The sequence below is a fragment of the Eleutherodactylus coqui genome, chromosome 4 (genome assembly GCF_035609145.1).
Source record: "Eleutherodactylus coqui strain aEleCoq1 chromosome 4, aEleCoq1.hap1, whole genome shotgun sequence".
In the NCBI taxonomy this organism is placed as follows: Eukaryota; Metazoa; Chordata; class Amphibia; order Anura; family Eleutherodactylidae; genus Eleutherodactylus; species Eleutherodactylus coqui.
The window spans coordinates 277,721,891-277,745,855 of record NC_089840.1 but is presented as its reverse complement, the minus strand read 5'-3'; the positions used below and the strand labels follow the sequence as shown (position 1 = coordinate 277,745,855).

The window sequence follows — 23,965 nt, the reverse complement described above, 5'->3', positions numbered from 1 at the left end:
CCTGCGAGATCTGGGATAGACTCAAAAAATCACTGGCCCCAGACCCCTCCCCGATGACACCAATCTGTGGCGTAAACAGGATACTAGGGATCCACCACGACCCAGGATCATCCAGCATATGGAAACAACTCGAAAACAATAGGATAGAAGACGTCCAAAATCAAGCCCACAAACCCCCAGAAACCATATTAATCGAACTGGCGCCCAACAACTCGCTCACCCCTCTACAGGCAGCACACGTTAAAGGTGTACTGAAGGAATTTCTGTATATATACAAGTCAACTAGACCCAAAACAAGTTTTGAAAACAGCCTGGGTGCAACTACGCCCAACGGCAGGAAAATTTCCACCATAAGAAAAAGTTTTATAGCCCCACCCATATCTACCAAACCTAATTTCCTAACCTCTTGGGAAAAGGAACTGGGGATCTCCCTGACAAAGGAGGACACTAAATTAATCCTGGACTTGGCCTATGGACTTTCTCCTTGCGTACTTATGCAAGAAAGCCACTATAAATTATTAGTCAGGTGGTATAAAACCCCCCAATGGCTTTATAATTACAAACTAGCCCCACATAACAGATGCTGGAGATGCGATGTTGAAATAGGGTCCTTCCTTCACATATGGTGGGAATGTCCAGGTATTACTCCATTCTGGAAGGAAGTAGAAAAGGACCTAAAGGTACTCTGCCCAGCACTAACAATCACACCAGATATGGTCTTCCTGTGGAAACCATCCACGCTATTCCACCCTCGCAAAAACAAATTAATAGCCCATTTATTAGACGCTGCAAAAGCATTAATACCACTACACTGGCTACAACAAACTCCACCATCCCCAAAACAATGGAGAGAAAAAGCAGATATGATCTGCAGCCTGGAAGAGCTCACAAGCTGGAAGAGGGGCACACATGAGGACTTTATCTTGACCTGGTTCCCCTGGAGCGATTTGAGAAGAAATGCCCGTGATCAGCAACAGCTGAGTCCGAACGAAACATGAGGACCCAGGAGTGAACACAAAATTTTTGCGGTTCTGGACTCACCCACCAACGGGGAGAGGAGGGGGCAGCGCTCAGATAACCAGAGATGGCGAGATGATGTGGGGCCTCGGACGTTGAACGCAGATGCAGCATCAATTCCAAAAGAGACAATGATCCAGAGGAGGTAGGGAGATGTCCGATCCGCACGGACCCTACACAAAGCCCCCACCCCTCCTAGCCTACCTCACTTCCCCTCCCTACCCCACCCGTCCACCAGTCAAACCCCTCCTTCTTACTTCTTACTTCAACTTAATTTAATTTTACTTTTCCTTTTCCGTCCCTTCTTTCTATCCAGCTGTTATTTTACCATGTCTACTAGTTACTCTGCATATTAGTCTGTGCATTGCTATGTTTTATTGAAAGATGATCTCTGGAGGTCTCCGCCCTCCAGCGCGTCAGTAATATAGACTAATTAACATCAGAGGAGCTCTCCCGAGCTTTGATCCCCACGTCATTACTTGGACAGGGGACCACCCAAATCTAATCTCAGACCAGGCTCCCCTGGGCGAGAGCTCATGGGCAACTGAGAGACAAGAAGACTGGCGTGTGGAGGACCGAGACATAATCTACGGAACAAGTTGTCCATACTACTGAAAATGTTAAAATTGTTTGACTCACAAGATGCTGATTGAAGTGTTAAAAATTTTTTCAAAAATGTTAATAAAAATCAGATTTAAAAAATAAATAAATAGGAAAATCTCATGGGTCCCAACTCGATTATTCAATTCTATGCGCAAAAAAGTTAGCGTCCAAATTTTGCGTACGGAATGTAATTTTCTCACATAGAAACTTGAAATTTGGCACGGGCATTGAATATGTCATAAATAGGAAATGCTAATGGGTCCCAACTCGATTATTCAATTCTATGCGCCAAAGAATTAGCGTCCAAATTTTACGTACGGAATGTAATTTTCTCACTTTCCGGTGTCATAGAAGCGAGAAATTTGTCACGAGCATTGATTATGTCATAAATAGGAAAAGTTAATGGGTCCCAACTCGATTATTCAATTCTATGCGCAAAAAAATTAGCGTCCAAATTTTGCGTACGGAATGTAATTTTCTCACATAGAAACTTGAAATTTGGCACGGGCATTGAATATGTCATAAATAGAAAACGCTAATGGGTCCCAACTCGATTATTCGATTCTATGCGCAAAAGAATTAGCGTCCAAATTTTACGTACGGAATCTAATTTTCTCGCTTCCCAATGTCATAGAAACTCGATATTTGGCACGAGCATTGAATATGTCATAAATAGGAAAAGCTAATCGGTCCCAACTCGATTATTCAATTCTATGCGTAAAAGAATTAGCGTCCAAATTTTACGTACGGAATCGAATTCTCTCGCTTCCCAATGTAATACAAACCTGAAATTTGACATAAGCATTGTTTATGTTATAAATAGGGAGCAGGTAAGTACCGCGCTGGTTCCTGCAGGGGTCGGGTCCCGTTGCGAGAATTCTCACAGCGGGATCCGACCTAGCCGTCTGTAGGCGGCCTTACAATTCGCCCTTTGAAGGTCACCATAAGCCTGATGTGGCCCTCGGTCAAAATGAGTTTGACACCGCTGGCCTAAGCATTTTCTCGTTTTCTTTTGGAAGCTATTTTAATCAGATATCCCCTTTATATAAGCTTTATGAGCTAGCCAAGTTCATACAGGGGAAGAATCAGGGCTGGTGTAAGTTTTGAAATAGTCTGAAAGTTGTTGCATGATCTGAGCGAGAAGTTGTGGGTCTGATAAAGAGAGTTATGAAAAAAGGTCAACACCCCCCTATGTTTTGTAGGGGCACAAGCAGTTTAGAATCTTGTATATTGTGAATGGAAATAGCTAGGAGAGGAAGATTGAGAAAAGTGAGTGTCATATAACGTCTGAATGGTGATTCACATATTATAAAAAGACCTGTTTTCTTTTCTGAGGGCAATTAGATCCTCCTACATTAAGGTAAATAATGTGGACCATGAGGAAGGATGCAATTGGACACCTAGTAAACCAGGGTGCTGTAGCATGTCTGTGAGATATTGTGGTGAGATGGACATTGTTGACAACCTAACTAAAGAAGAACTGAATGGAAACCTGTAGTTCAGACATATTAAAGACATCTATATATATAAAATTGAATGTATGCGTGTCTGCGTGTCTGTCTGTCTGTCTGCGTGCGTCTGTCTGTCTGCGTGCGTGTCTGTCTGTCTGTCTGTCCTTTATGCGCTACTACACCATTCATCCGATCGCCATGAAACTTTGGGAAGTTGTTGAGTACACTCCTGGGAAGATTATAGGCATAGTACATTTATGCTACGATAAATGGCGCGCGTGCGTACGTCATCGACAGTTACGACCCCCACGTAGATCGTTCTATTTCCATCATTGCCACTAATTCTCTCGCTTCCCGATCTTGTAGAAGCATGAAATTTGGCACGAGTATTGATTATGTCATAAATAGGAAAAGCTAATGAATCCCAACTCGATTATTCAATTCTATGCGCAAAAGAATTAGCGTCCAAATTTTATGTACGGAATGTAATTTTCTCACTTTCCGGTGTCATAGAAACGTGGAATTTGGCATGAGCATTGATTATGTCATAAATAGGAAAAGCTAATGGGTCCCAACTCGATTATTCAATTCTATGCGCAAAAAAGTTAGCGTCCAAATTTTGCGTACGGAATGTAATTTTCTCACATAGAAACTTGAAATTTGGCACGGGCATTGATTATGTTATAAATAGGAAAAGTTAATGGGTCCCAACTCGATTATTCAATTCTAAGCACCAAAGAATTAGCGTCCAAATTTTACACTAATAGAAATATGAAATTTGGCACAAGCATTGATTATGTCATAAATAGGAAAAGCTAATGGGTCCCAACTCGATTATTCAATTCTATGCGCCAAAGAATTAGCATCCAAATTTTATGTACGGAATGTAATTTTCTCACATAGAAACTTGAAATTTGGCACGGGCATTGAATATGTCATAAATAGAAAATGCTAATGGGTCCCAACTCGATTATTCAATTCTATGCGCAAAAGAATTAGCGTCCAAATTTTACGTACGGAATGTAATTTTCTCACTTTCCGGTGTCATAGAAACGTGAAATTTGGCACGAGCATTGATTATGTCATAAATAGGAAAAGTTAATGGGTCCCAACTCGATTATTCAATTCTATGCGCAAAAAAGTTAGCGTCCAAATTTTGCGTACGGAATGTAATTTTCTCACATAGAAACTTGAAATTTGGCACGGGCATTGAATATGTCATAAATAGGAAATGCTAATGGGTCCCAACTCGATTATTCAATTCTATGCGCCAAAGAATTAGCATCCAAATTTTATGTACGGAATGTAATTTTCTCACATAGAAACTTGAAATTTGGCACGGGCATTGAATATGTCATAAATAGAAAACGCTAATGGGTCCCAACTTGATTATTCAATTCTATGCGCAAAAGAATTAGCGTCCAAATTTTACGTACGGAATGTAATTTTCTCACTTTCCGGTGTCATAGAAACGTGAAATTTGGCACGGGCATTGATTATGTCATAAATAGGAAAAGTTAATGGGTCCCAACTCGATTATTCAATTCTATGCGCAAAAAAGTTAGCGTCCAAATTTTGCGTACGGAATGTAATTTTCTCACATAGAAACTTGAAATTTGGCACGGGCATTGAATATGTCATAAATAGGAAACGCTATTGGGTCCCAACTCGATTATTCAATACTATGCGCAAAAGAATTAGCGTCCAAATTTTATGTACGGAATCTAATTTTCTCGCTTCCCAATGTCATAGAAACTCGATATTTGGCACGAGCATTGAATATGTCATAAATAGGAAAAGCTAATCGGTCCCAACTCGATTATTCAATTCTATGCGTAAAAGAATTAGCGTCCAAATTTTACGTACGGAATCGAATTCTCTCGCTTCCCAATGTAATACAAACCTGAAATTTGACATAAGCATTGTTTATGTTATAAATAGGAAAAGTTAATGGGTCCCAACTCAATTATTCAATTCTTGGTGCAAAAGAATTGGCGTCCAAATTTTACGTACGGAATCTAATTTTCTCGCTTCCCAATGTCATAGAAACTTGAAATTCGGCACGAGCATTGATTATGTCATAAATAGGAAAAGTTAATGGGTCCCAACTCGATTATTCAATTCTAAGCACCAAAGAATTAGCGTCCAAATTTTACACTAATAGAAACATGAAATTTGGCACAAGCATTGATTATGTCATAAATAGGAAAGGCTAATGGGTCCCAACTCGATTATTCAATTCTATGCACAAAAGCATTAGCGTCCAAATTTTACGTACGGAATGTAATTTTCTCACTTTCCGGTGTCATAGAAACAGGAAATTTGGCACGAGCATTGATTATGTTATAAATAGGAAAAGTTAATGGGAAGTTGTTGAGTACACTCCTGGGAAGATTACTGGCATAGTACATCTATCCTACGATAGGTGGCGCGCACGCGTCGTCGACAGTTATGCCCCCCCAGACAAAGATCGTTTGATTTCCATCTCAAGCACAAAAGCAAAAGGCATTACGAGTAACGGGATGCGTGTTCAACTACAAAATGATGGATCCGCTGAACATTTCGCAAGACAATTGCTGGATATTGAGAATGCTGAGGTAAAATAAAAGCTGCGCTGTGATTGGTTGCTATATATTATACCGCTGAGGTAAAATCAATGCTGCACTGTGATTCGTTGCTATTTTTTATATTGCTGAGGCAGAATAAAAGTTGCGCTGTGATTGGTTGTTATTTCTCTTACTGCTGACGTAACATGAAAGCTGTGCTGTGATTGGTTGTTATATATTATACCGATGAGGTAACATGAAAGCTGCACTGTGATTGGTTGTTATATTTTATACTGCTGAGGTAACATATAAGCTGCGCTGTGGTTGGGTGTTATATATTATAAAGCTGAGGTAACCTCAAAGCTGTGCTGTGATTGGTTATATATTACACCACCGAGCAAACCTAAAAAAACTGTGCTGTGATTGGTTGTTATCTAGATATATAAAAACGAATGTATGTCTGTCTGTCTTCACAGCAACGCGCGACGGGTAAGCTAGTATAATATAAAACAAAAAGGTGGGTCCTGAGGCCCAACGCAGGATGACTGAAATCGTTTCTCAGTGATGGGTGTGCGACAGTCAACTTATTTATACCAACCTGCAAAGCAAGGCCAGAACTGCACTGGCCTTTCATAAGGCTTTGCTATATGAGGTTGTAAAAAGGGCTTAGTAATCCCTTTCCCAATACATAATGGATTTAATCCAAATTATGTTCTACAGATTGCTCCCAGAATAGAAATAGAGCATCCAGGTCTCAGAGCGGTGTCTGCAGAAAGCAGGTAGAAGAGGCAAAAATCAACACTAACTTGGTAATTATAACGTAAAGTAAATAAGGTCAGTCAGGCACAAGGCCCCTCACATTGCGGATACACCCAACATCAGTCTTAAAAGACCAATGTCACACACATCCGTACTCTGGCGACCTAAGGGCTCCCCCTGACAACATTCAGCTCATGTACTCATGTCCGCTCGGACCCGAGCAGGAACAGAAGCTGATTCAATTTGTCTTCTGGATGAGCCTATCACGATCCAAGTATGTCTAGGACATGGTGGTAGACCTCTTGGGATGGCTCTCGCTGTTACTAGAATTCGTGCAGTCTCTGCAGCTTGGTAGACCTGTTCCAAGTTTCTTACTGAGTAAGATCTGCCCTAATGATGAAAAATGAGAGCAAAGGGGAAGCACCATTTATATTTTTTATTAGCCATTTGAAGTGCTTAGGTGATTGGTCAAAGCATTCTGCGTGTCGCTAATGTGGCAGGAGTGATGTCCGCGAATAGTTGGACTGTGGTTGGGAGTCCTGGAAGATGGGACTGTTGTCTTGCTGCTGTTAAAAGCTAATGTCGCAATTAGCTGTAGTATAATTTTAGAATAACATCTCAGGGTAGGTTTGGATTAGGAGGGTGGACAAGGGCCTGATGGGTCCTTTCAATTTGCTGCAGATTTTGGTCTGGGTAGAAGTACAGAAAAAATGTTGGTTGTTCTCTCCTTCAGAGCCGTCATTGTTTCAGGAAGTCCACGGATACGAAGAGTTGCTCACCAGGACCTGTTGTAGCTTCTTATCGACATTGGATAGGAGCTGCGAGTGTAGTAGCCATGCAGGTCACTGAAGAGTAGTCTGGATAGTCAGGAGTCATTATTGCGAAGTCTTGGGTCGCAGTACAGATAGATGAGGTGGGTAACATAGTCAAGGGAGAAACCAGAAGTCGTTTTCAGAAAGTATTGGTATGCAGTACAGAGGGATGAAGCCGTTAACATAGTCAGGACGGAAGCCAGAAGCAGAAGCTGAATCAAATGCTGTGGAACAGAATAATCATGCACTGGCAGGGCCAGGTTTTAATAGGAAGTGCTATCAAAGAAATAGGCGGGGTCAGAACCAGGAGGCATGAGCTAGATATCTGGGTATAGAGAACAAAGCTGAGAGTTAGGCAAGGGAACTTTTGGCTGGATAGCAGGATAGCTTAATAAGAAAGGCTACTGCTTGGAGTTCAGGAGGTTTTTGGATCGAGTCCTGACACTTGTTTTCAAGGTCTTCGTATTTGGATTTTGGGATATCTAATTTGGACTCTTAATTCTTTAATGTGCTGCTTATCTTCTTTTCGCACTACAACATCATCTGTCTTATGTCCCAGATCATCTATTCTTTGGCCTAAATTCTTTATTTGGTCAGTGAATTCTTTCACTGCTGTAGAAATCTCTTCCTTAAAAATAGATGTAAGCAAAGTTAATTGAGGCCCCATGAGAGCAGCAGATGAGTGTTCTGGATTTTGTTGCAGAGGAGGAGCCTCATATAAAGATTCAGATGTGGCTGAGCCCAGCAGGCCAAATACTGTGTTTGATTCAACTTAACTTGAAATTGGGTTGCAAACAATTCTGGGAGTGTACGCCATATTGTAGTCCAAGAGTCCCTAGTGGCCTTCCATTTGGTTCTGGTCATTTTCATAATAGAGTGAGCTAGATAGCATAAGGTAGCAGTAATTATTAGGAAATTATAGTGCCAGTGTTTCTGCGCCACACAGTTCTGCTACATGCACGTTACACACACTCAGCTCTGCTACGTTGGTTTCACATATTAGCTGCATGGGATTTACAAAGCAGCTGGCGGCTGAAGTGAAATCGTGGCTTGTTGCTGTTTCACGTAAGCTGCATTAGCTTCACATCGGCGTTGAACCCTCAGTGGTGACATGTTTGCATGACACTGATGGTTTGTTTCAACACTGGAAAACGGTTGACGATTAGATGAAGGCTGGACAGGTGTTGGCGGCATTAGCACTGGAGATGACATGATATCACGTTCAGGAGATGTGAAGACAGCGGTGAAGGACTATGCTTCAATGTTGTTGGTCAATATGCATTGCCATTGTGTACATTTGTGAAGTGTCATTTATTGGAGTCTCCACACAAGTGCCCAGCTGACTCACAACATACAAATGTCAAACTGAGTAATGCTGTATCAATAGCAACTGGGGCTGCAGGGGTTTGTGGGGGGGGGGGGGGGAGGTAATCCACCCAAAATCCCTCATTCAGTGCACAAGGAGGATACAGGACATGTGATGTCATCACTGTCATGTGATCAGGGGGCGAAGCTAAGAGCCAATAACTGACATTACAGGCGCTGTCGGGTTCTGCATGTGGGTCATACAATATACACAGACGGACGGACAAGTGGTCATTATCACTTTGATTATGTCTTTATCAGAAATGTTCGGCCAAGGCGTGGTCTAGCTAGGCTTCAGGATTTCTTCCATAATCCACCCATGTGTCATACATATATAGGGGGTGGGCATAGTTTATGGCATTTAGTAGAATGATAATGGGAGCGTTTATTGTAGGATACTGTAGAATGAGAAAATAATATGTAGATATAGTTGTTAGAGCTCAATACAACCCAGAAGGGGGACCCGTAAGGACAGTGTAATATCCATCAGATAACCGCTATTCCACCATATGGTGTTCGCTGGAGCAAAGGACTGCTCTGATTTCTGGCTGGGTGTTCTCCCTGTGCAGAGCCCCGCACCTCCAGTGGCTGTTCTAGGCTGATGCCTCTGCTATCCTATTCGCCTTCTTAACTATGCCACTAATTCTCCCCCTCAGCTGTACTCACCGCCCAGCTCAAGCAGCTTCTGTATTTTGGCCCCATGGCAAAAGGGAATAAACCTTAAGAGTTTTCCCTGCAGCAAACAATATATTTATCCAACTATTCATTGTGCATCGATGCTGCCTCAAACCCTCAATATTACTGGGGCGCCCAATTATCTGTATTATAAGATCTCTCTACAGCTGGGCTCTGCAGTTCCACCACCAATAGGAAACACGATGACCAGGATCCTGCACTGAAGAAGCCAGCAGGGTCAGACCCAGGATCAGGCAGTAGACTGGTGGCCTATGTAGTTATTATTCTGATGAACTTGTTCATCTTTGCTCCGTGTAGTATAATTAGCCTCTCTTCTCGCGATACCCGGCACAGCGCTCCTCTATGTTTTGCACATCCTCAAGGTAGGTGATTCGCATAGGAGACCTCAATGTGTTTACTGTTGATGGTGGAACTATAGAGCCCAGCTAATTCTTCTATAGGCTCTCACTGGCTGCAGCATCTCCTGACTATCGCATGGTATGAGGAGTGAGGAGAATCTTCCAGAGAAAAGATTAGTTTTCTATAATGATTTTTTGCAGCAGTAAAGGGACTTTGAATTGGCTACATTTGGAGAAGCACCAGACCCTCTTTATGTGCTCCAGATTGTAACTTCAAGGCAGTGTGTCATGGTGTCTTATTGATGGATAAGTCGATTAGTTTCTTCACACTTTTAGGACTTTTTAGGTTCGGTGGAGTTCTTACATCACAATGTCAATGATAACAGAAGATGGGTGCTGAACTTATGTTGCTTAAATGGTCCCGTTCCAGAATTTGTACCTTCTGGACTGAGTTAATCTTCTTTGTAAGGTGGCCACCTCCAGCATCATCTGCCCCTGGGGTATTACTGATGGCTCCTCCTGATGAGGAGAAGTGGAAACATCATACCTGTATATTGTGATACACATAACTACAGTGATGAGATGGATGGAGGGGAGACTCTGTAGTCGGTCTCAGTGCTGTAACATGTTAGATATGATTATCTCCAATGAAATTATCTTTTTGTACCAAGTAGTTCCATGCAGTCCGGAATCCTTGGTGTAATTCTCTCCTCACTATTTCTACACATAACACCTACCAGCTCCCACTCATCTCCAGAGGTCTGAGGAAATAGCGTACTGTAGTGGCCCAGCGCATGCTTTCCTGGCCCCCTCCATAATGTCATACATGTATGTCTCATGTGGATGCATTGTGCAAAACTGTCTTGTCATTCTGTTTTGTGTATTGCACAGCTGCAGTGTGTAATGGGTTAAGTGTCTGCAAAACATGGAGACTGTCTGGTAAATGTAACAATTCTGTCCTGTCACGTGGTGTGAGAGAAGGTATAAATAGGAGTACATGAGAACGGGAAAAGGTCCATGTCTTCTGGGTTCCAATCAAAGAGTTTCAGCTACATGGGAGCACCTTCAGCCCTCATGTAGTGAAGAATGGAGGAGGAAGAGAGATTTCCCACACACCACCAGAAATGCTGTTAGAAGAGTGAGCCCCCCAAAAGAGAGAGAGCGTGAGTTGAGCGTGTGTGTTCTTGTGGGAACACCTAGTGCAGAGGTACTCTTATCTAATCAATTCACACCAGATGCATCCTACAGTCTGGGATTGCTAGGTGGAGGTATTTCAGTTTCATTGTTCACACTCAAGCGTCCAAAAGTCTGAGTTCTGCTGAGTGGTGGTAGGCGTCTTTATTTATTCACACACGGGCAGCCTAATGTCTGGGCCTGCCGCGTGGAGGTACTTGGTTTCATCTTATTCCTGCATCAATGAGATCTACACTTGTCATTTGTGCCATGTACTGTTGAAGTTTCAAGTAAAAGTTATTCCAGGTCCTGACCGTTCCTGGGGACCTGAGGTACTGTACAACTGTCTGTGGCTTGTTTATTTCCTTGCCGAAGTTCATGCCAGTGGGAACTGGAACGGTGGCGTCACCCGTGACAACTCTTTCACCTGTCCTAATGTTTATCAGGCATCCCCATGCCGGGGGTGTCCGGAAGAGGCCCAGTGCTGCCCTGGCCTGGGCTGCATGCATCCCTCTGGGAGGGAGCGTGGTAAGTGCCACAGTGACAAGCCAGCATACTGCCCTCGCAGCTCCCCAGCATATGCCATGTGTCTGGGGTCAACCTACAGGATGATGCATTACCATTTAAAGAACACAAGCATGTAAGGTTTTACATATTTATTACTTATTGGAAACAATTTTTGAGACATAATTATGTATATTAATATGAAATATTCTCTACACACGGTTGGTATATACTATAAATGTGCTATCTGGGTTCTAGGTAATTTTTAGATAACAGACATTTATTGACAGTTGACAGTTATGCATATAATCCTCTTGTAATACATGTGACTTCGTTTTGACTTTTAATGTTGAATTTTTTTTCTTGTACTATTTATTAATAAAAAAGAAAAAGAAAATGTCTTCTTCCCTGATAAGTTATTTAATGTTTAACAAGATGGGATTTGTGAACGCTGCATTTGCCAAATTCAAAACATTAATACAGTTTTTGCCTATGTGAGTTTTTTGATGGTCAACAGGATTTGACTTGCAAGTAAAATATTCACAACATTCATGATATGGAAATGCTTTCTCCTCCGTGTGAATTCTCTGATGTCTAAAAAAGATTTGATTTAGCTGCATTTCCAACATTCAGGTCATTTATAGTTTCTCCCCCGTGTGAATTCTCTGATGTGCAGCAAGATATGATTTCTGCTTAAAACATTCCCCACAATCAGTACATGAATATAGTTTCTCTTCTGTGTGAATTTGCTGATGTCTAACAAGAACTGATTTATTGGTAAAACATTTCCCACATTCAGAACATGAAAATGGTTTCTCCCCTGTATGAAGTCTCTGATGTATCACAAGAATTAATTGTCGGTTAAAACACTTTCCACATTCAGAACATGAATATGGCTTTTTCCCTGTATGAGTTCTCTGATGTTGAATAAGAACACTTTTATATGTGAAAGATCTCTCACATTCAGAACATGAATAAGGCTTCTCCCCTGTGTGAATTTTCTTATGTGTATTAAGAGCAGATTTCTGTGCGAAAGATTTCCCACATTCAGAACATGAATGTGGCTTCTCCCCTGTGTGAGTTCTTTGATGGTCAACAAGATTCATTTTCTCATTAAAACTTTTCCCACATTCAGAACATGAATATGGCTTCTCCCCTGTGTGAGTTCTCTTATGTTTAACAAGACATGATTGCCAAGTATAACGTTTCCCACATTCAGCACATGAAAATGGCTTTTCCCCTGTGTGAGTTCTCTTATGTTTAATAAGAACTCTTTTATCTGCGAAACATTTGCCACATTCAGAACATGAATGTGGCTTCTCCCCTGTATGAATTTTCTGATGTAAAACAAGACATGATTTCCGATTAAAACATTTCCCACATTCAGCACATGAAAATGGCTTTTCCCCTGTGTGAGTTCTGTGATGATTAATAAGATCACATTTCTGTGTGAAAGATTTCTCACATTTAGAACAAGAAAATAGCTTCTCCCCTGTGTGAATTTTCTGATGTGCAATAAGAGATGATTTGTGATTAAAACATTTCCCACATTCAGAACATGAATATGGCTTCTCCACTGTGTGAACTCTTTGATGTTGAACATTTGTTTTATAAATTGTATTTTGTTTAACATTCTGTAATGAATCAGTAGATGGAACCAGTTTAGAAGGATCAGAGGATAGATCTTTGCTGTGAAGGGCTGAGGCTATATCTGGGATAATGGCAGGCTCTTCATATGTATCTTGTATGACACCAGGATCCTCCACTTTACAATCTGTTGACATCAGATGTCCCTCTGAGCTCCTGGTGACGTCATCTGCCAATGATTAAACAGATTTTAATATTTTTGAATATAGCACTACAATTATACTGATATTTCATGACCTTTGTATAAAAAATAAAAGCACAGTTTGTAAGAGAGCTTTTGGTTTGGTCCTGCAAGGATCGTTTGTTATCCAAGGTCCGGAGGATGGAGCGATAAAAGGAACAAAACTGAGGCCTCTTCTTCTGTGCAGAACCACACATGGCTGGCTTTGTTTTGTGGTAGATGAGAAATATTACCACCAGTTGCCTCAGAAATAATCTTGTCATGAAAGGGCAATGAAAATCAGTGACACCTGGGGATAATAAGTCCTCCAAGGTCTAAAGAGGCCTGCAAAGGAGGAGAAATGGCACTATCTCCCAAAAAAAGCCTTCATGCCACCCAGAAATTTGCAATGGATTGCCAAGGGGGCTTGGGACAGGTAGAGAGGTCCCAGTTGGGGAGTGAAGTGGTGGTCATATTGGTGGTGGGAAGAAGAAAGGGGAAGGAAGAGAGAATACTTTCCTAGGTTGAGAGAATACTCACCCATTTGCTGTAGACCGTAGAGCTCCAGGACTCCAGCAGAGTGTGCCCCTATGCTCACCTTCCTTTAGTAGGAATGGAGTGCTCCAATAGGGGAATTAACCTCTTAATGACATGGCCTATTTTGGCGTTGAGGACCAAGCGATTTTTTGGTATTTTTCCATCTCCATTTTTCAAAAGCCATAACTTTTTTATTTTTCCGTGGACGCGGCCGTATAAGGGCTTGTTTTTTGCATGGCGAGCTGTAGTTTTTATCTGTGCCACTTTTGGGTACATAGACTATATAGTAAAACTTTTATTATTTTTTTTTATGATAACAGGGAGAGAAAACGCATCAATTCTGCCATAGATTTTTTTTTCTTTTTCTTACAGCGTTAATCATGCAGCATAAATGACACACAAAATTTTTTCTGCGGGTCGGTACGGTAACAAAGATACCAAAGTTGTTATATTTTTTTTTAGGTTTTTTTCACTTTTTTGCAATAAAACCCCCTTTTTTTAGGAAATCTTTTTTTTTTCTCTATAGCTGCATTCAAAGTCCTGTAACTTTTTATTTTTCTATGTTTGGAGCTCTATGAGGGCTTATTTTTTGTGAGATGAGCTGTAGTTTTTATTGGTACCATTTTGGGGAATGTATGGCTTTTTGATCACTTTTATTGCATTTTTTGGGAGGCAAAATGCTAAAAGTTAGCATTTTGTCTGTTTTTTAGCGTTTTTTTTAAACGCTTTTTGTCGTACAAAATAAAAAGCGTGTTCAACTTTTTGTACACGTTGTTACGGACGTGTCAATACCCAATATGTGGGGCTTAAATTTTTTTTTTACCTTTTTTATGCTAATATTAGAAAAAGCATAAAAAAGGGGGGTTTTACATTTCTTTTTACATTTTTCTTTTACGTTTTTCTTTTCTTTTTTTTTGCATTATTTGAGTCCCTCTGAGGGACTTGCAGCACTGTGCCTATGATCGCTGTCATAAGGCACGGCAGAGCTACTGCTCTGCCATGCCTTATCGCTTATACAGCGATTATAGGCACAGGCAATACAGGACGCCAGTGTCTGGCATCCTGTTGCCATGGTGACAGGCCGGGCTCTCGCGATGACATCGCGAGAGCTGGCCGGAGACAGAGGGAGGGCGATCCCTCTATGAACTCTTTCCCTGCCGCGATCTACTTAGATCGCGGCAGGGAAGGGGTTAACAGTGGGACGCCGGCTGTGATTGACAGCCGGCTCCCGCTGCGGGATAGCGCGGGATCTTATGTGATCTCGCGCTATCCCTAGGACGTACCGGTATGTCCTGGAGCGGGAAGTACCAGGCTCCCAGGACGTACCGGTACGTCCTGGAGCGGGAAGGGGTTAATATAGCTGTTGGGTCAGCTATTCTGAGGGTCAAGCCAACAAAACAAGATTTAACGCTAATCTGTTCATCCTCCTCAGTGGTGTAACAGAGAGAGTCCAAAGCGAGCCCTAAATTCCCAGACCTGGAAGGATGCCAGTTGAATATCGGTGAATGAAGAAGTCTGCCTCTTAAAAAAGAGACAACTAGACAACACTGAAACTGATCAGCTGGTTCCTGCAGGAGGAATATACCTGGTAGCAAGAGCTAAAACCTTTTTTGCTTAGTGTTTCTCCTCCTAGTGGTAGTATCTATACACACTTTCTTCAGTTGTGTCCCCAAATGCAATGGACAAGAAATAAAGACTTTTTTAATATAAAATAAAAACAAATCTAAAAATTGGTATCACCAGATCCATAAAGGTATACACACAAAAGAAATGCAGTGGAAGAATTACCTTTTTGTTTTGGCTACTCCAAGAACAACTTGATTAAAAAGCTATCAAAAATTTTTATATATCTTTCCCAAAATGGTACCAATACAAACTACAGATCGCCCCGACAAAAGCGAGCCCTCACACAGTCCCAAAAGATGAGTGAGGAGACTTATATGGCCATGCAAGCTCCTCTGGGAAATATATGCAAATAAGGAAGATGGAGCAATACCTTTCAGTGCCACCTATTGGATGGCAGTATTCCTGCAAATAAATGCTAGACCCTTTAACCCCTTAACGACAAATGACGTATAGGTATGTCATGTGGCCGCGGGGTATGTATGAAAAGAGGTTAAGCAAGTCTTTATAGCAATAATTGGGAATTGACCACAAGCCAGAAAACCATACCCATACAGCTAATTTTTGGGGGAGTATTTCTTGACCTCAATGGCAAGGATGGGGTGTAAAAAGTGGTGCCCTGTGAGCCTTTGCACCTCCTCAGACTAGTAAGCTTGTTGAGGGGTGGTGGTCGCAAACAGACTTTTTAAACTTTTTTTTTACTTTTACATGAATGCAGTTACCTTTTAAAAACCAGCTATCGTGTGCCTGGGGACCGCACACAATGACCCCAGTGACACCCCCGGCTGTCAGTGACTCATAGCAGGGAGCTGTTGCGCTGCCCTACCCCGCAGCTTTATTCTGCAGGGCCGATGTTTTTTCATGGCCTTGTAGAATAAAGCCCAGCCACCCATGACAGGAAAAGACATATGGGTGGTCACTAAGGGGTTAAATAACATTTACACATTATTATGCATTTTGGACAAACAAGTGAATATACAGCTGAAAAAACCTGACGACACAGACTCTTCTCTACATGTAGTCTAAAGGGCCACTAACATGGGACGATTATTGTGAAAAACCCCTTCAAATGAAAGAAAATGCAAGATAATTGTTACGTCCAAATGTAAAAAACATTCTTCACCGTTCGCACACTTTTCATTATCGCTCACTTTCAGCCAGCATAAAAATCATTGCTGGATGGCTGATTTCTTGCTGCATGCAAACGCTCCCCGTTCAGAGTGCTGAGCAAGAAGTCATCAGGGACCTGCATGAGCGCTAATAACTAGCAGTGACGTCACCACTCGTGCAGTTGTTTATATGGGCAGATCGTCCCACCTAAAAAAGCATTACCTGGGTGGTCACCTGTAGGTATCTCCTCCTTACACGGCTGATACCCCCTCACATGTGTCTCTATGGCATTAGTATGGAGCAGATCTTCATCCGGATTCACCAGCTGGGAAATAAATATTGTAAAAGTCATCACACAGTTGGAGAAGTCGTGTGGGAGGTTTTATATGGCCAGAAAAGGTCATTAATTAGTATGAGGAGCCGGAATGACATGACAGCAGTAGTGATCTGGGCCGAATAGCTGCAGGTCTCCTGTATAACTCCAACCTGTTGCTTCTTTATTCCAACCAGAAGTCTCCAGAACCAGAAAATAGTGATAAGATGCGGAGATCTAATGTCTGCGGTCGGCTGTAATCCTGCCATCTCCAGCTTTCTCATTACACAAGTATCAGTCATATAATAAGACTGAACACAAGACCTTCCCAGCCGTCCTACAGACCAGAGGGGAGATTTCATGAGACCTTCTCTCCATCTACCTGATCATCCTGTGGAAGAAGAGGCCGGGGACATCTCTCTGCTGCTGTTCTCTTACTGGATCTACCTGCAGAAAACACAGACAGCCACTGAATTCATTCTCTACATACAAATAATAAAGGCTGTGTGGATTTAGTCCTGTCTATTACCTGGTGATGAGGGGGGCTGGTGGTCCTCCATCATGACGTCCTTGTACAGATCCTTGTGTCCTTCTAAATACTCCCACTCCTCAATGGAGAAATAGACAGTGACGTCCTGACACCTTATAGGAACCTGACAACACAATGATACCGTCATCACCCAGACACGTTATACCGCCATAGCGTTACTGTATAATGTCCCAGCATTCCCAGCAGCGTCACCTCTCCAGTCAGCAGCTCAATCATCTTGTTGGTGAGTTCTAGGATCTTCTGCTCATTGATCTCCTCCAGTATCAGGGGGTGAGGTGGAGGCCCTGTGATTGGGCTCAGGGTGCTTCCCCATCCATCAGACACCGGGGCCTGACAGCCATCACTAGAAGTCTTCTTCACTACCGTGTAATCCTGTTTATGGGGAGATACATCCATAAATATCACTGCAGACATTCCCAGAGTCCTTCATGTCTCCAGTTATGGCCAACAATTAGTAAGATTCTCCTCACATCTGTGTTCATCATCTCTGTTGTTCTACTCAGTCACAGGAGCAGAAGAACAAAATGATCAGAGTTTTGGTTCTGTTAGATGACAGACAATAATGACCCCTAACAACCTCCAGTTGCCTTATAGTAGATCTGTTGGGTTTCCATCATTCTACCAGAACAACCGGCTCTATTATTTTCCCGGCATTTATGATGAATCGGCAGTAAATCCTCTACCATAGATGTGACCAGAGACTGACATAGATAAGAATGATGGAACGTGACGTCATCCTCCAAATCTCTCACCTCTCCTGTAAGCCGGAAGAGTATCTCTAGGGTGAGGGTGAATATACTCTCCGCCATCTTGTCCCGGTTCCTCTCCATCCTTGTCGGGTTGAGTCAGGAGTATTATCTGATATAGAAGATATCAGCCGAGGATCCTGAATGGGAAGAAGACGAGACAATGTAAACCACCCCAAAGCTCTATATGACTGCTATGAATAAGGCTACATTCACACAGCCCAATATAGCGCCATATTATGCTTGGCAATGTGCATTTTACACGCCAATATCAGGTAAAAAATTGCGGCACGTTTGCTCTTTGGGCATGCTCTCGCTACACGCATTGTTTTCAATGGGACTATGGCAGCATTGCACCTGTGCTACGTGCATGTGAGTGCCATATGATGTCTCTTATTGAAGACAATGGGAGAAACGTTGTGGTCCTCTGCCACAGGTGTCAGGCGTGATGGTGGATCACTACTTTCCTGAAGTGATATGAGGCAGTTTTGACATAAAAACACCTCACATCCACGGGGAAATCACATATTGGTGGGTGTGATATTGGGCCATGATTCACAGCCCGATATTGCACTCATCCATGTGAAGTTAGCCTAAGGCCTCCTTCAGACAAACGAGATTTTAGCGCTTCGATAGCCATGTTAAAACCTGCTACTATCGGAGCTTAAAATCTCATGAGCAAAGAAGAGCCGCGGGTATGTTTCATGATTTTACACGGCTAGCTGCAGCATCTTGCAGTGCCCTGACATCGCAGCCCAGAAATCCCTCGACTGCCAGAACAATGTAAATTAAATGAAATGCCTCACTGGAGGACCTGTCATTGTTTCGCTGTGATTACCACTGCTAAAATCCCTCCACCTCCCTTTGCCAGCTGGCTCCTCTAGAAGTCTATGGAATCTCAGGCTTTTCTGCATTGTGAAACAGACAGATTAAGGAGCTCTATAAAAAAAAGTGAGAAAACCTTATTTACTTATGAATAGAGATGAGCGAGCACCAAAATGCTCGGGTGCTCGTTACTCGGGACGAAATTATCGCGATGCTCGAGGGTTCGTTTCGAGTAACGAACCCCATTGAAGTCAATGGGCGACCCGAGCATTTTTGTATTTCGCCGATGCTCGCTAAGGTTTTCATGTGTGAAAATCTGGGCAATTCAAGAAAGTGATGGGAACGACACAGCAACGGATAGGGCAGGCGAGGGGCTACATGTTGGGCTGCATCTCAAGTTCACAGGTCCCACTATTAAGCCACAATAGCGGCAAGAGTGCCCCCCCCTCCCAACAACTTTTACTTCTGAAAAGCCCTCATTAGCAATGCATACCTTAGCTAAGCACCACACTACCTCCAACAAAGCACAATCACTGCCTGCATGACACTCCGCTGCCACTTCTCCTGGGTTACATGCTGCCCAACCCCCCCCCCTGCACGACCCAGTGTCCACAGCGCACACCAAACTGTCCCTGCCCAGCCTTCAGCTGCCCTCATGCCATGCCACACTCATGTCTATTTATAAGTGCGTCTGCCACAGGAAAAGCAGGCACACACTGCAGAGGGTTGGCATGGCTAGGCAGCGACCCCCCCATAAAAGGGGCGGGCCGATAGTCCACAATGCTGTACAGAAGCAATGAGAAATCCAATCCTGTGCCACCTCCATCTGGAGCTGCACACGTGGGCGTAGCAATGGGGAACCTATGTGCCACACACTATTCATTCTGTCAAGGTGTCTGCATGCCCCAGTCAGACCGCGGTTTTTTATAAATAGTCACAGGCAGGTACAACTCCGCAATGGGAATTCCGTGTGCACCCACAGCATGGGTGGCTCCCTGGAACCCACCCGCTGTACATAAATGTATTCCATTGCAGTGCCCATCAAAGCTGATGTAATGTCGTGGTTAATGCAGGTGGGCTTCGGCCCACACTGCATGCCCCAGTCAGACTGGGGTTCTTTACAAGTGGACAGATGTAGTAACAACTCCCTGTGGACCCACAGCACGGGTGGGTGCCAGGAAGCCACCTGCGGTACATAAAAATATCCCATTGCATTGCCCAACACAGCTGAGGTAGTAATGTCGTGCTTAATACAGGTGGGCTTCGGCCCACACTGCATGCCCCAGTCTGACTGGGGTTCTTTACAAGTGGACAGATGTAGGTTAAACTCCGTGTGCACCTACAGCATGGGTGGCTCCCTGGAACCCACCGGTAGTACATAAAAATATCCCATTGCATTGCCCAACACAGCTGAGGTAGTAATGTCGTGCTTAATACAGGTGGGCTTCGGCCCACACTGCATGCCCCAGTCAGACTGGTAATATGTACCTTAACAGTAACCTCGTTGGTGGTAATGTGGTGGTGACTGCGGACCTGGTAGCGCGGTTTTATGTAGTTGGTTTTCGGAATGTGGCCAGGATTAAGTGGGCCGTGGCGGGGGGATGGTGGTGGTGCTCTCTTGTTGTGTCGTTAAAGGTGAAATTCTTGGACTGCCACCAGACGGACCAATGCAAAGGTATTTGCCAAGAATGTTTTCATTGTTGGAGGAGGAGGGGGATGTTTTGGAGGCACTATGTGTCCTCTACACGTGTCCGTGGTTATATGCACCTTAACAGTAACAGCGTTGGTGGGAAATGGCCTCGCCGCCATCATGTCTTTGTGAAGCCTCTGTTTCCACACCCCAGTGACATACCATTAGCAGCGGTATAGGCAGAGCCCAGAATTATTAACATTTCAGCGGTAGCATTAGGGACAGGCCCCACTAACATATCACTAGCAGCAGTATAGGGGGAGCGCAGTCTTAGTTCCATTTCAGTAATAGTAGCACTCAAGACAGGCCCCAGTAACATTCCCGTTGCAGCAGTTTAGGGAGATAACAGTCTCTTTCACATTTCAGTAGCTGCAGTATAGACAAGGCCCCAGTTACATTTATGTAGCTAAAGTGTAGGCCAACCCCACACACCTTTCTGTACCATGAGTGCAGGCGAAGAACATAGAAATTACTATGATTACACTGTAGGTGAGGGCCCAAAAAAATTGGTGTACCAACAGTACTAATGTACCTCAGAAAAAATTGGCCATGCCCAACCAAGATGGCAGGTGAAACCCATTAATCGCTTTGGTTAATGTGGCTTAAGTGGTAACTAGGCCTTGAGGCAGCCCAGTTGAACGAAAAATTGGTTCAAGTTAAAGTTTCAACGCTTTTAAGAGCATTGAAACGTGTAAAAATTGTTTAGAAAAATTATATGAGTGAGCCTTGTGGCCCTAAGAAAAATTGCCCGTTCGGCGTGATTACGTGAGGTTTCAGGAGGAGGAGCAGGAGGAGGAGGAGGAATATTATACACAGATTGATGAAGCAGAAATATCCCCGTTTTGGATGGTGAGAGAGAACGATGCTTCCATCCGCGGGTGCAGCCTACGTATTGCTTAGGTATCGCTGCTGTCCGCTGGTGGAGAAGAGAAGTCTGAGGAAATCCAGGCTTTGTTCATCTTGATGAGTGTAAGCCTGTCGGCACTGTCGGTTGACAGGTGGGTACGCTTATCCGTGATGATTCCCCCAGCCACACTAAACACACTCTCTGACAAGACGCTAGCCGCAGGACAAGCAAGCACCTCCAGGGCATACAGCGCGAGTTCAGGCCACGTGTCCAGCTTCAACACCCAGTAGTTGTAGGGGGCAGAGGCGTCACCGAGGACGGTGCTGCAATCGGCTACGTACTCCCTCACCATCCTTTTACAGTGCTCTCGCCAACTCAGCCTTGACTGGGGACCGGTGACACAGTCTTGCTGGGGAGCCATAAAGCTGGCAAAGGCCTTGGAGAATGTTCCCCTGCCTGCGCTGTACATGCTGCCTGATCTCTGCGCCTCCCCTGCTACCTGGCCCTCGGAACTGCGCCTTCTGCCACTAGCGCTGTCGGATGGGAAGTTTACCATCAGTTTGTCCACCAGCGCCCTGTGGTATAGCATCATTCTCGAATCCCTTTCCTCTTCGGGAATGAGAGTGCAAAGGCTCTCCTTATACCGTGGATCGAACAGTGTGTACACCCAGTAATCCGTAGTGGCCAGAATGCGTGTAACACAAGGGTCACGAGAAAGGCATCCTAACATGAAGTCAGCCATGTGTGCCAGGGTACCTGTACGCAACACATGGCTGTCCTCACTCGGAAGATCACTTTCAGGATCCTCCTCCTCCTCCTCTGGCCATACACGCTGAAAGGATGACAGGCAAGCAGCATCTGTCCCCTCAGCAGTGGGCCAAGCTGTCTCTTCCCCCTCCTCCTCATGCTCCTCCCCCTCCTTCTCAACGCGCTGAGATATAGACATGAGGTTGCTCTGACTATCCAGCGACATACTGTCTTCCCCGGCCTCCGTTTCTGATTCCAAAGCGTCTGCCTTTATGCTTTGCAGGGAACTTCTCAAAAGGCATAGCAGAGGAATGGTGACGCTAATGATTGCAGCATCCCCGCTCACCATCTGGGTAGACTCCTCAAATTTTCCAAGGACCTGGCAGATGGCTGCCAACCAGGCCCACTCTTCTGTAAATAATTGAGGAGGCTGACTCCCACTGCGCCGCGCAAGTTGGAGTTGGTATTCCACTATAGCTCTACGCTGCTCATAGAGTCTGGCCAACATGTGGAGCGTAGAGTTCCACTGTGTGGGCACGTCGCACAGCAGTCGGTGCACTGGCAGATTAAACCGATGTTGCAGGGTCCGCAGGGTGGCAGCGTGCGTGTGGGATTTGCGGAAATGTGCGCAGAGCTGGCGCACCTTTCCGAGCAGGTATGACAAGTGGGGGTAGCTTTTCAGAAAGCGCTGAACCACCAAATTAAAGACATGGGCCAGGCATGGCACGTGCGTGAGGCTGCCGAGCTGCAGAGCCGCCACCAGGTTACGGCCGTTGTCACACACGACCATGCCCGGTTGGAGGCTCAGCGGCGCAAGCCAGCGGTCGGTCTGCTCTGTCAGACCCTGCAGCAGTTCGTGGGCCGTGTGCCTCTTATCTCCTAAGCTGAGTAGTTTCAGCACGGCCTGCTGACGCTTGCCCACCGCTGTGCTGCCACGCCGCGCGACACCGACTGCTGGCGACGTGCTGCTGCTGACACATCTTGATTGCGAGACAGAGGTTGCGTAGGAGGAGGAGGAGGGTGGTTTAGTGGAGGAAGCATACACCCCCGCAGATACCACCACCGAGCTGGGGCACGCAATTCGGGGGGTGGGTAGGACGTGAGCGGTCCCAGGCTCTGACTCTGTCCCAGCCTCCACTAAATTCACCCAATGTGCCGTCAGGGAGATATAGTGGCCCTGCCCGCCTGTGCTTGTCCACGTGTCTGTTGTTAAGTGGACCTTGGCAGTAACCGCGTTGGTGAGGGCGCGTACAATGTTGCGGGAGATGTGGTCGTGCAGGCCTGGGATGGCACATCGGGAAAAGTAGTGGCGACTGGGAACCGAGTAGCGCAGGGCCGCCGCCGCCATCATGCTTTTGAAAGCCTCCGTTTCCACAAGCCTATACGGCAGCATCTCTAGGCTGATCAATTTTGCAATGTGCACGTTTAACGCTTGAGCGTGCGGGTGCGTGGCATCGTAATTGCGCTTGCGCTCAAACCGTGGCGCTAGCGACGTCTGGACGCTACGCTGAGAGACATTGCTGGATGGGGCCGAGGACAGCGGAGGTGAAGGTGTGGGTGCAGGCCAGGAAACGGTACTGCCTGTGTCCTCAGAGGGGGGTTGGATCTCAGTGGCAGGTTGGTGCACAGGGGGAGAGGCAGTGGTGCAAACCGGATGCGGTGAACGGGCATCGTCCCACCTTGTGGGGTGCTTGGCCATCATATGCCTGCGCATGCTGGTGGTGGTGCCTCCCCAGCTGATCTTGGCGCGACAAAGGTTGCACACCACTGTTCGTCGGACGTCAGGCGTCTCTGTGAAAAACTACCACACCGTAGAGCACCTTGACCTCTGCAGGGTGGCATGGCGCGAGGGGGCGCTTTGGGAACCAGTTGGTAGATTATTCAGTCTGGCCCTGCCTCTGCCCCT

General features: G+C 44.7%; 1 protein-coding gene across 1 annotated transcript in view; it reads right to left on the bottom strand.

Annotated features, from left to right (window-relative positions):
• LOC136626719 (zinc finger protein 208-like) overlaps positions 1 to 23,965 on the bottom strand; it is a 214,852-nt gene that overhangs the window by 65,040 nt on the left and 125,847 nt on the right. Inside the window, exons 15-20 of the mRNA XM_066601725.1 lie at positions 17,957 to 18,049; positions 17,397 to 17,576; positions 17,184 to 17,307; positions 17,037 to 17,101; positions 16,564 to 16,666; positions 12,110 to 13,080 (exon numbers count right to left, since the gene is read on the bottom strand). Of these exons, the coding sequence (XP_066457822.1) occupies positions 12,110 to 13,080; positions 16,564 to 16,666; positions 17,037 to 17,101; positions 17,184 to 17,307; positions 17,397 to 17,576; positions 17,957 to 18,049 (1,536 nt within the window). The remainder of the gene's footprint in view (positions 1 to 12,109; positions 13,081 to 16,563; positions 16,667 to 17,036; positions 17,102 to 17,183; positions 17,308 to 17,396; positions 17,577 to 17,956; positions 18,050 to 23,965) is intronic.